Here is a 13,044-nt window from a genome sequence, read left to right as displayed (position 1 = left end):
TACTACAGACCTATAGCATTATAACTAGGTCGTTCAGGGGTGTGAAATATCCACAGTCTGCATGACATACTTATACTGACCTAAACCCACCCACCACCACCACCACCACATAGACAGCGCTATGTCAAATGGAAGAGCTTCTCCCATCAACATAGCTACCGCTTCTCGGGGAGGTGGATTAACTATGACAACGGGAGACGCTCTCCCATTGGTGTAGGAGCATCTTCACTTAAGTGCTGCAGCTGCACAGATGCAGCATTTTAAGTGTGGACCTGCCCTACATATTGCTGTGATACTTGGTGCAAGGGACCATCTATCACAAAGGTAGTCTTACCTGGCAGCAGGGGGACTGTCTATGACTTCATGTTTAGGCTGTTATAGAGCCTGAGGAGTTTACATCTGATAACTGGTTGGTGAAATTGAAGTGTAGAACTCAGCCAATTTGGAGTTTGTGCCCTGGTTCTTAACAGTCTGCCCTGAGGTTGGTCCTCACTCTCTTGAGTATAAAGAGCAGATTGTTATATGCAGGACAGCTTGACACAGCCAAGCCAGAGTAGGATTTGTAGTAAAAGAAGCTATAATTTGATTACTTGCTGCTGCAAATCCCAGTCTGATTGGACTTAAGGAGGGAACTGACTTTCCTCCAATAAAAGGTATTAGCATACCCACCTTTCCTCCAAGACTTTGTTACAGTCTTGGAGCTGCAAACTTAGCTGATGCTGCCACAGCCAGACGGTTTAATTTACAAATCGATCTTTCATTCCCCAGCTATGTATAGATCTAAAGACAGGTCCACACACAGGCTTGGTTGATTTAAAAGAAATGTTTGAATAATGCCTTGAACGCATCGATCCACTCTGTTGGGCTTTTGAGGCGAAAATCCCCAACAACCTGAATCAACGGAGGGTAATACCAAAAGCACTGGGTTAAACAAACAAAGTACATGACACAGCACTGCATGCTAAGCAATGGGAGAAACAGAGGCAGGAACTCCTAGTGGAGGAACTAGATTACTGAGATTGTGTTATCGGAGCTAGATTTCAAACCAGATGGACATTATTGATATTTGTACTTGAATTTGAAACAAATTTTACCTAGCCTCATTTCTGACTCACAGAGCTCAGACTGGTGACAGTAGTGGCCTTGCAATTTATGGAGAAAAGAAAACAAAACATAAAAGTCCAAACCATAGTCAGATGTTAAAAGCAGTATGGCGCTGTAGTGTCAAACGGTACAAGCTGAATAGAGAAAAAGGCCACAGCACTATTTCATTTTAATTTCCTAGCGAGAATGAGATCACAGCCCAAAAATTGAGACAATGATGTTTTCTTGTTAAAACCAACTAAATCTCTAGCCTTAGCTGCTTGTGGACAAGCGATCAGGAAAATAACTTTACCAGTTGGCCTCAGACATACAAATATACTGTCAGAGGACTGCAATGGGATTTTCTTAATCGAATTTGTTGCTGTAAGTCCATGGACATTTATACCACCCTGTCCAAAAGAACTGATTGTAGCTGTGATACGCACCTCCTGCCTTTTTGTACCCGGGACATGTCCACTGAGTCCCTGCTGAATATATCAAACTCATCGTCCTGGAAGATGTTGTATCGAGAAGTAACCAGAGGGGTTGGTTCTGTCTTCACCTGCCTGTCAGAAAGGAGACACAACAGAAGCCGCTAAGATAAAGCTAAGAAGGGCCACATTCTCTCAGTCGATGTGCATTCTTGCCATGATCTCCATTACTCCATCAATCCCTTAACCATACATAGCAGCACAAAGTACAAAACTGAACGGCATCAGATTGCAATAGCTCCAGTCATTTTCTGTTTCACAGCCCCAGTGTAACATCCAATACTATGCTGGTCTAGAATAGAAGTCTCAAACCATGTGGCTGATCTCCATGGGGAGGCTCAAACCCATTTAGGAGAAAGCAAAGGGAGAAAATCCTTCTTTTAAGAATGTACAAAACTGGAGTATTCAATACTGAAGCATGCTTATGCTCAGCAAAGTGACTTGGTAAAGTCAACACTGTATGTATGTATTGGGCTACACTTTGGAGGAGATCCCAATAATTTGTTAAGGATGGTTTCAGAAGATAGGTCTCCCTATGGTTCCATATTCATTCTGTCTCAAACATTTCCAGATTAAATTTGTTCAATTTACAAGTCAAAAGAGGATTATCTTTACATTTATTTTTTCTGGTGCTGTATACTCAGCCTGGAATCTGAAAAAACTCAGCTGCGCTCTGTTCTAAGATCACCAGGAATTACAATTCTGCCTTTGCTGCTTAGCTGACAATTTTGTTGATGATGCATGAGACAAAACAGAATCCACCCAGTCTCCCGTAACCGTGTTAGCTCTGCAGTGCTAACAGAAATACAAAGTAGTTTGTGCCAGAAAAGTCAGCAGATCTGATTAAAAGAGAATAAAAAGCAGGGTGTTATGTACAAAACCACCATTTTATATAATCACTGTTCTGATAAGGATTGCATTTTTTTTTAAACTGCATCATTGCTGAATGACCTACCAGACCCAGTCAGCTAATGCCTTTCTGGAGCATGACTGGGCATAGCGTACCATTCACATCCTGAACCACGGCTGGAAACTGCTGCGGTAGTACATGCATATTCTACAGCTGCAAAGGCAGCTAAAACCAAGTGGGTTCCCTTGCTGAGGATGATTCCTAAGCCCCCACATGCAACATCCAGAAGGCAGCAGAGGCTAGGCAGCTCTGTGGACTCTGATAAAAGTGGATTTGAATTGTAATTTCTCCTTGGTTAAAATTCAATTTCTGCACAGAGAACAATTCTAGTACCTTACAATTTAACTACTCTGCCCTGCAGGGTGAATTCCACTTGAATTAGTTTCTTTGAAGATACTCCCTTCGTGCAGGACTGGTGGGATTTTGCTCATGAAGGACCATACTATGGCCTTCTGCAGCCGATCAGTAACGTTTGCAGGTAATGGATGGGGGTTTGCTGTATAGAAGAGTGGCAGCACTATTGCCTAGTACAGGGCTAAACTATTGTCTCCCACCACGTGATTTTGACAGGTCTCATTTTAGTGTCCAGGGGACAATCCTGAGTGTCTCTTCACAACACACGACCCGGCCTTTGTCGTACAACAACTCAGGGTGGAAAAACCTCTGGCCTCTGCAGGGAAATCGGGGAAGAGGCAGGACAGAACTGGGCGGCTAGCACTGCAGCTACCTGCCGAGGGAAACATCCGCTCATTCCTTTTCCCAGGCACAGGGTGGTTAGTAACCATCACGCAGAACAGTCCCTTTAACAACCCACAACTGGAAACAAAACAGCACCAAACATACTAAAACCTCATCCCCACCTTGGCATTGTTCGCTCCAGTTTGTCCAGGGATGGTACCAGCTTATCCTCCAGGATGTTGTGGATCACCTGCTCTACACTGTAGCTGTGCTCCTCCAGGCAGGCCAATATGAAGCCTTCCCCTAGGTCAGGCAGCAGATCTTTCACTTGAGAAATCAAAGAATCCAACTCCACCCCTGAGACCTTGGCAGCGGGTGCTGCAGTTGCTCCAGCACACTGTACATACCAAACATAAGGGGTGGAATTACTGAAAAGGGATCACAATACAGAGAGGCCATGTGTGCATGGAAACCGGGAAGGAGAGCAGTTAGGGTTATGAGAATAGAATCCAAATGGGGCCCTAGGCAGAGTCCATCAAGTACAGAATTAGGTATCAGAGTAACAGCCGTGTTAGTCTGTCTTTGCAAAAAGAAAAGGAGTACTTGTGGCACCTTAGAGACTAACCAATTTATTTGAGCATGAGCTTTCGTGAGCTACAGCTCACTTCATCGGATGCATACCGTGCATCCAAATAAACTGGTTAGTCTCTAAGGTGCCACAAGTACTCCTTTTCTTTTTGAGAATTAGGTATGCTGCTCTTTGAATCAGAGAGAGCTGGGATATTTTACAGCATCTTTTCCTCAAATAATATTAACAGGTATATGATGCATTATAGCTTCAAAATGCTTTACAAGCAACTCAAGGGCTCAGATATGTCAGTGATGGGAGCTGTATGAGTACTAGGTGGATTACGTTGATAGGAAACCCAAGACAAAAGGAATTAAGCAATCTGTCCAAGGCCAGTGGCAGAGCCAAAAGTAGAACCCAGTTTGTCTCATTACCGAGCTTATTCACCATGCTGCACTGAACAGGTGGGAGCAATTCAGTTTTGATTCGTCCATTTGGATTTGGAATACAGCCATTGCCCAAGAGCCAAGAAACAAACAAGACTCCTCGCCCCACCAAGGCACAATCAGTTAAGTAGAGACGGTGGGGGAGAACCATTACCCTTCCTGTCCACGCAGCTCCATACTCACATCATACTCCAAGTGGTATGCACCATCAAGCCCTTCTGAGTCCTTAGGAGCATTTTCCACCATCGCTGAAGCTCCATCAGGTACCATTGGTGGAGGTGGGCTTTTAATGACTGGTGTTTTTCTCCTCTCCACACCTTCCCAGGCACTTTCCACTGCTTGAAGGATATATGCTGTCCGGGTGTCATCCCTACAAGACTGCATTAAGGGCATTTCTCTGTGCTCTAGTCCAGATGCACCTGTTCAGACACCACATGTGAGTAGTTATGTGCTCTTTGAAGACTCCAAATCTGTGCCTACACTAGGCTTTTTCTAACAGCTTCCCCACCATTGCTGGCACGGGTGCAGCTTAATCAGAGGTAGCAAGTGTGAGAGTGCCAATGTAGACAGGGCTAACAACAGCCACCAGATTTTTAAAACACAGTGCAGCGTCCACCAGCAGAGAGAAAAGGATACAAGGCAGAGGATGCCTGCTGAAGCAGACTCACGTCGTCTGCCACAGGAAACAGCTCATCATAGTCACGAAGAAACCTGAAAACACAAAAGCAAGTATATCAATCAAACTGAGGAGTGAATGAACTGCAGGGCTCCCTTGCTGCAATCCCTAACGCACTGCTGTAACCTCATCAGCACGCAGTCATGAACCCCACGACCTTGCAGACACTTCATCTCACACCCAGAAACAAACTCCAGAGTCTATCGCCAGCCCTAGTTTTGCATTTCATCATAATCCAGTCAACCTCCCCGCACCGCAATAGCCAATTATAACCCTCAGCATGATGCTGTGACCCTCCAATGACCCAATGCCCAGTTAGAGAGGAGCACGATTTTATGATTAAAACACCTGACCTGGGGGAGTTAGGAAATCTGGGTTGGATTCCCATCTCTGCCACTGACTCATTGTGTGTCCTTGGACAAGTCATTTAAATTTATGGTTCGGTTTCCCCATCTGTAGACTGGGGATAAATAATTGTCTGACAAGGTAGCTGACAAGGCAGCTATGATGGTTAATTCACTAACATACGTTCACAACCTGTATGTTATTCACAACCTGACAAGGTAGCTATGATGGTTAATTCACTAACATACATACAAGGATCTGAAGAAGTGGGATCTGAAGAAAGATCTGTTGCATCTGAAGAAGTGGGGTTTTTACCCACGAAAGCTTATGCTCAAATAAATCTGTTAGTCTTTAAGGTGCCACCAGACTCCTTGTTGTTTTTGTGGATACAGACTAACACGGCTACCCCCGATACTTAACATGCATACAGCACTTTGAGAGCCCACAGCAAGAGGTGCTGGAGAAGTGCAAAGCATTATAACAGCCTCTGGCACCACACAGCATCCTCTGCAACACTACAATAAAGATTGTTCTAATTCTCTCTTACAGAACGTTTCCTAGCTAGACTGAAAGATTTCTAATTCCCACATGCATCAAAGTCCCTCATATACCAATGTCTTCCGCACTTTTAGTCCTGGGAACAGATATGGGAGGACAGTTATTCCTCCTTTGGGTCCCATTCTTTTAGATTTACCTCCTCTCCTGAAGCACTGAGGTGAAGATCTGCAGAAACTCTTCAATAAAGGGCTGAATATTCTCATAGCTGTAAGAGAGGACGCCATGGAACAGTGAGAAATTGAATTTCGAGCTGTACTTTTGAGAACATCACATTCCTCCTTCTGAACCTCCGTGACCTGCCTTGCTAGCCATGTTTGCCACATCTGAGGACCACGCTTACATCACAGCAAATCCCACTTGTTCAACAGATTTCATTCCAGTGGGATTTTTTGAGACTTTTAGTTTTAAAAAGCAGCAAATCATGAAACTGACCCAGCCTTCTCATGAGGCTTCAGTGACCATTTCAGCAAGCTGAACTTGGTCTTAAGGAAATAGGACTTTTGATAGGATTGCAACCATACTGCAAGGCAAGTGAAATTGCAGTGTGTGGCCCTAAAAGAAGTGAAAACGGAGTGGGGAGCGGAGGGGAGGGGCAGGTACTTATATTCCTAAGTACATTGAGATTCCTGCAAGACTGACCCTTCCATATAAGGTTATGGCACAGAACCTCCCAGACAATGTGTGATCTCTCTTTTGCTCACCTGTGTGAGGGCATATGCCAAACAAAGCCCACTTTATTGTACAGTCTCAAATGCCACTTAGTTCCAGTGCCTTGAGCATCACCACAGAGCCAAACGGATGTGACGGCTGAAAGCCGCCCTTCCCAGAATGCTCCTGCCAGTGTATTGGTGCCATACAGACACCCCTCTAGAAGCAGGATGTGTCACCTGCACAATAACCCCAGCTCCTGACAGCCCAGACTACCCAGCTCTGTCATTTGCTGCTGTTGCTGCCATCTACCTAAGGCAGTGTGGGTCGGGACCCCAAAGTGGGTTGCGACCCCATTTTAATGGGGTCACCAAGGCTGGCTTAGACTTGCTGGGGCCCGGGGCCAAAGCCAAAGCCCAAGGACTTCAGCCCTGGGCAGCGAGGCTCAGGTTGGACTTCGGCTTTGGTCCCCCCGCCTAAGGAGGTGGGGCTGGGGCTTTGGCCCTCCCACCTGGAGCAGCAGCACTCAGGCGGGCTCAGGCTTCGGTCCCCCCTCCTGGGGTCACGTAGTAATTTTTATTGTCAGAAGGGGGTCCCGGTGCAATGAAGTTTGAGAACCCCTGAATTCTAAGGTATTAATATGGCCCCCAACCATTACCACAGTACTGTGCCTGAGCACTCACAGTCTTCAACGCACTTATCCTCTGAGGAAAGGCAGGACTGTTATCCCTGTTCTGCAGATGGGAACTGAGACACAGAGAGGCTAAGTGACTTGCCCAGGGTCACACAGGGAACTGAACCCAGCTCCACCTCAACCACCGGAATGTCATCTCCTTGAACAGATTGTATTGATGATAATTTGGGGTCAGTATTCAAGTATCAGAGGAGCTGCAGTGACATCAACAGCTCGGTGCAGGTTGTCTACAAACATTCATTCCAACAGCGTAGAGGCAGCATGGTCCAGCGGAAAGGGCACTGACCTAAAAGTCCCAGGGTCTGGATCCTTCTCGTGACTCAGCACACATGGCCCTAAGTAAGCCACTTCACCTCTCTGTACCTCAATTGCCCCTTCTGTTAAATGAGGATACTCACCCCCCCTTTCAGAGGGGTAGCCGTGTTAGTCGGTATCGGCAAAAAAACAAAACAGGAGTACTTGTGGCACCTTAGAGACTAACAAATTTATTAGGGCATAAGCTTTCGTGGGCTAAAACCTACTTCATTGGATGCATGCTGTGGAAAATACAGTAGGAAGATATTATACACAGAGAACATGAAACAATGGGTGTTACCATACCAACTGTAGCGAGACTAATCAATTAAGGTGGGCTATTATCAGCAGGAGAAAAAAAAACTTTTGTAGCCATAATTAGGATGGCCCATTTCAAACAGTTGACAAGAAGGTGTGAGTAACAGTAGGGGAAAATTAGCATGGGGAAATAGTTTTCACTTTGGGTAATGACCCATCCACTCCCAGTCTTTATTCAAGTCTAATTTAACCGTGTCCAGTTTGCAAATTAATTCCAATTCTGCAGTTTCTCGTTGGAGTCTGTTTTGGAAGGTTTTTCGTTGGAGAATTGCGACTTTCAGGTCTGAAATTGAGTGACCAAGGAGGTTGAAGTGTTCTCCAACTGGTTTTTGAATGTTATAATTCTTGATGTCTGATTTGTGTCCCTTTATTCTTTTGCGTAGAGACTGTCTGGTTTGGCCAATGTATATGGCAGAGGGGCATTGCTGGCACATGATGGCATATATCACATTGGTAGATGTGCAGGTGAATAAGCCTCTTATGGTGTGGCTGATGTGATTAGGTCCTATGATGGTGTTCCTTGAATAGATATGTGGACACAGTTGGCAACGAGCTTCCTTGCAAGGATAGGTTCCTGGGTTAGTGTTTTTGTTGTGTGGTTGCTGGTGAGTATTTGTTTCAGATTAGGGGGCTGTTTGTAAGCGAGGACTGGCCTGTCTCCCAAGATCTGTGAGAGTGAGGGATCGTCCTTCAGGATACGTTGTAGATCCTTGATGATGTGCTGGAGAGGTTTTAGTTGGGGGCAAAAGGTGACGGCTAGTGGCATTCTGTTACTTTCTTCGTTGGGCCTGTCCTGGAGTAGGTGACTTCTGGGTATTCTTCTGGCTCTGTCAATCTGTTTCTTCACTTCAGCAGGTGGGTATTGTAGTTTTAAGAATGCTTGATAGCGATCTTGTAGGTGTTTGTCTCTGTCTGAGGGGTTGGAGCAAATGCGGTTGTATCTTAGAGCTTGGCTGTAGACAATTGATCGTGTGGTGTGGTCTGGATAAAAGCTGGAGGCATGTAGGTAAGTATAGCGGTCTGTAGGTTTCCGGTATAGGGTGGTGTTTATGTGACCATCGCTTATTAGCACCAGGAAGTGGATCTCTTGTGTCCAGGAAGTGGATCTCTTGTGTGGACTGGGCCAGGCTGAGGTTGATGGTGGGATGGAAATTGTTGAAATCATGGTGGAATTCCTCAAGGGCTTCTTTTCCATGGGTCCAGATGATGAAGATGTCATCAATGTAGCGCAAGTAGGGGCATTAGGGGACAAGAGCTGAGGAAGCGTTGTTCTAAGTCAGCCATAAAAATGTTGGCATACTGTGGGGCCATGCGGGTACCCATAGCAGTATACATTGTCCCCTGAAGGTATACATTGTCCCCAAGCGTGAAATAGTTGTGAGTGAGGACAAAGTCACAAAGTTCAGCCACCAGGTTTGCCGTGACATTATCGGGGATACTGTTCCTGACGGCTTGTAGTCCATCTTTGCGTGGAATGTTGGTGTAGAGGGCTTCTACATCCATAGTGGCCAGGATGGAGTTTTCTGGAAGATCACCGATGGATTGTAGTTTCCTCAGGAAGTCAGTGGTGTCTCGAAGATAGCTGGGAGTGCTGGTAGCACAGGGCCTGAGGAGGGAGACTACATAGACAGACAATCCTGCTGTCAGGGTGCCAATGCCTGAGAAGATGGGGCGTCCAGGATTTCCAGGTCGGGGTTCTAGGGGTGTTTGTCTGTGCAGATTTGTTCCTGTGCTTTTTCAGGGAGTTTCTTGAGCAAATGGTGTAGTTTCTTTTGGTAACCCCCAGTGGGATCAGAGGGTAATGGCCTGTAGAACTGTGGTGTTGGAGAGCTGCCTAGCAGCCTCTTGTTCATATTCCGACCTATTCATGATGACGACAGCACCTCCTTTGTCAGCTTTTTTGATTACGATGTCCAAGTTGTTCCCGAGGCTGTGGATGACATTGTGTTCTGCATGGCTGAGGTTATGGGGCAAGTGATGCTGCTTTTCCACAATTTCAGCATGTGCACATTGGCGGAAGTACTCTATGTAGAAGTCCAGTCTGTTGTTTCGACCTTCAGGAGGAGTCCACACAGAATCCTTCTTTTTGTAGTGTTGGTAGGAAGGTTTCTGTGGATTACTGTGCTGTTCAGAGGTGTGTTGGAAATATTCCTTGAGCCGGAGACATCAAAAATAGGATTCCAGGTCATCACAGAACTGTATCGTGTTCGTGGGGCTGAAGGACAGGCCCCAAGATAGGACAGACTCTTCTGCCGGGCTAAGAGTATAGCTGGATAGATTAACAATATTGTTGGGTGAGTTAAGGGAACCACTTGTTGTGGCTCCTTTTGGCATATAGTAGTTTAGATAGTTTAGTGTCCTTTTTCCTTTGTAGAGAAGCAACGTGTGTGCTGTAAATGGCTTGTCTAGTTTTTGTAAAGTCCAATCACAAGGAACTTTGTGTGGAAGGTTGGCTTTTTATGAGATTATGCAGTTTTGAGAGCTCATTCTTAATCTTTCCCTGTTTGCTGTATGGGATGTTGATAGGTGGTTCCGCAGTTTCTTTGAGAGTGTGTGGCACAATCTCTCAGCATACTCTGTGTGGTATGTAGATTGTAAAGGATTTTTTACCTTCAGTCCTTTTGGTATGATGTCCATCTGGTTGTATTTGGAAAGGAATACAACAAAAATACTAACCCAGGAACCTATCCATGTGACAAAGCCTGTTGCCAACTCTGTCTACATATCTATTCAAGGGACATGATCATAAGACCTAATCACATCAGCCACACCATAAGAGGCTCATTCACCTGCACATCTACCGATGTGATATATGCCATCATATGCCAGCAATGCCCCTCTGCATTGTACATTGGCCGAACCGGGCAATCTCTATGCAAAAGAATAAATGGACACAAGTCAGACGTCAAGAATTATAACATTCAAAAACCAGTCGGAGAACACTTCAACCTCCGTGGTCACTCAATTTCAGACCTGAAAGTCGCAATTCTCCAACAAAAAAACCTTCCAAAACAGACTCCAACGAGAAACTGCAGCACTGGAATTAATTTGCAATCTGGACAAGGTTAAATTAGGCTTGAATAAAGACTGGGAATGGATGGGTCATTACACAAAGTAAAAACTATTTCCCCATGCTATTTTCCCCCTACTGTTACTCACACCTTCTTGTCAACCAGTTTGAAATGGGCCATCCTGATAATGACTACAAAAGTTTTTTTTCTTCTGCTAATAGCCCACCTTAATTGATTAGTCTTGTTACAGTTGGTATGGCAACACCCACTGCTTCATGTTCTCTGTGTATATATATCTTCCTACTGTATTTTTCACTGCATGCATCCGATGAAGTGGGTTTTAGCCCACGAAAGCTTATGCCCACATAAATTTGTTAGTCTCTAAGATGCCACAAGTACTCCTCGTTTTTCACCCCCCTTTGTACAGCACTTGGAGATCTAGGGATGAGGACCATTACACGCTAGCTTTTCACTGGGGTGAAAATGGAATAAGGGCAAAAGCATCCATATCTAGATTTAAAAACATTCTTTTCAATGAGCTACAACACCATGTGGATTTCTGTGTGTTTTAGGTGTTGCTAAGGTGCTTAGCCCCATGATATCTAAGCACTAGCCTAGAAGTCACAAAATATCCTGTAGCCAACAAGAACATGTCCACTAGGACATGGCCTTATCCCACTCTGGAGGGGTCAAAACAAAGCCCAGTTTATAAATGCTTTGGATCAGGGACAGTTTCATTCTAGATCTTTGTACAGCACCCAGCACAACAGGGCTCTGATTCCAATGGAGCCTTTGGGCACTACCCCAATATAAGTCATAAATAATTCACCAGTAAGGCTGGAACCCTCAGGACTCTTCAAGAGAGCCGTTAAGTAACTGGGTTGCTCCTAAGGACAGCACCCTACTAGTAGAGCCTGCATCTCAGCCACATAGATAAAGTGTCCCTGTACCTGCTTTCTAAGATGGGCTGGAGGCAGATCTGGTTAACGAGAATATGAAAGATTTCCACCGCCTTCTTCCTGGAATGAGAAAGCCTCCTCCACAAGTCAGCCAGTAAGCTTCAGAGGGAGAAAGAGCGAGAGTGCGAGAGCACGGAGTTAGTCTCAACACAAGAAAAAAACCCATCTCTGTGGCTTGGGCCCTGCCCACTTTGGAGGAGAAGCTGCATTAGCTGAGTCTACATGAACCATTAGACCATGGTGAGCTGGGGTGTGAATCTACCCCGCACTAGCCTGCCACTCTCTAACGGACCTTGTGCACCCTGCTGACATGCGTTGACAGTCGGTTAGAGCACTTGGAGCTAGTCTTCTCTGAAACTCAAAAAAGAACGAGGAGTGCACGTGGCACCTTAGAGACTAAGGAATATATTTAGGCATAAGCTTTTGTGCACTAAAACCCACTTCATTGGATGCATGCAGTGGAAAATACATATACACAGAGAACATGAAACAATGGGTGTTGCCATACCAACTCTAACAAGACTTATCAATTAAGGTGCCACAAGTACTCCTCGTTCTTTTTGCTATTAATTTATTAGTCTCGTTAGAGTTGCTATCACAACACCCATTTTTTCATGCTCTCTATGTATATATATCTTCCTACTTTATTTTCCCCTGCATGCATCCGATGAAGTGGGTTTTAGCCCACAAAATCTTATGCCCAAATAAATGTGTTAGTCTCTAAGGTGGCACAAGAGCTCCTCGTTCTTTTTGCTGATACAGACTAACACGGCGAGCACTCTGAAATTTGAAACTGGACTAGATCAAAGCACTCTAATGAATTGTTAAACATATCAGCAGGGTGCACACAGACAGACTCCAGCAGGCTAGTATGGGGTAGATTCACACCCCAATTTGCCAGACTGTAAGGCAGAGGTGGGCATACTACAGCCCCTGGGACCGTCCTGCCCGGCCCTTGAGCTCCCAGCCAGGGAGGCAAGCCCCCGGCCGCTCCCCTGCTGTCCTCCCTCCCCCGCAGCCTCAGCTCGCTGCACCACCAGCACTCTGGCCCACCGCTCCTGCCGGGCAGCGCGGCAGCGTGGCTGACTCCAGCTGGGCGGCGGGGCTGAGAGCTCCTGCCGGGCAGCGCGGCAGACTCCAGCTGGGCGGCGGGGCTGAGAGCTCCTGCCAGGCAGCGCGGCAGACTCCAGCTGGGCGGCGGGGCTGAGAGCTCCTGCCGGGCAGCGCGGCAGACTCCAGCTGGGCGGCGGGGCTGAGAGCTCCTGCCGGGCAGCGCGGCAGACTCCAGCTGGGCGGCGGGGCTGAGAGCTCCTGCCGGGCAGCGCGGCAGACTCCAGCTGGGCGGCGGGGCTGAGAGCTCCTGCC

The 13,044-nt window shown here is 46.2% G+C and overlaps 1 protein-coding gene across 8 annotated transcripts in view; it reads right to left on the bottom strand.

Moving 5' to 3' along the window:
- ASCC2 (activating signal cointegrator 1 complex subunit 2) overlaps positions 1-13,044 on the bottom strand; it is a 48,218-nt gene that overhangs the window by 13,508 nt on the left and 21,666 nt on the right. For 7 of the 8 annotated variants that reach the window (XR_013348066.1, XR_013348070.1, XR_013348064.1 and 4 more), the window contains 6 exons: positions 11,671-11,778; positions 5,892-5,960; positions 4,813-4,887; positions 4,360-4,546; positions 3,345-3,559; positions 1,530-1,649 (listed from right to left, as the gene is read on the bottom strand). Coding sequence is in view for 1 of the 8 variants with exons in the window: in XM_077835125.1 (XP_077691251.1) it covers positions 1,530-1,649; positions 3,345-3,559; positions 4,360-4,546; positions 4,813-4,887; positions 5,892-5,960; positions 11,671-11,778 (774 nt within the window). In the remaining 7 variants the exon portion in view is untranslated. The remainder of the gene's footprint in view (positions 1-1,529; positions 1,650-3,344; positions 3,560-4,359; positions 4,547-4,812; positions 4,888-5,891; positions 5,961-11,670; positions 11,779-13,044) is intronic. The other variant, XR_013348069.1, reaches the window with a different exon arrangement.

Source organism: Eretmochelys imbricata, chromosome 15 (assembly GCF_965152235.1).
Source record: "Eretmochelys imbricata isolate rEreImb1 chromosome 15, rEreImb1.hap1, whole genome shotgun sequence".
Taxonomy (NCBI): Eukaryota; Metazoa; Chordata; order Testudines; family Cheloniidae; genus Eretmochelys; species Eretmochelys imbricata.
This window is presented reverse-complemented; position numbering and strand designations above follow the sequence as displayed.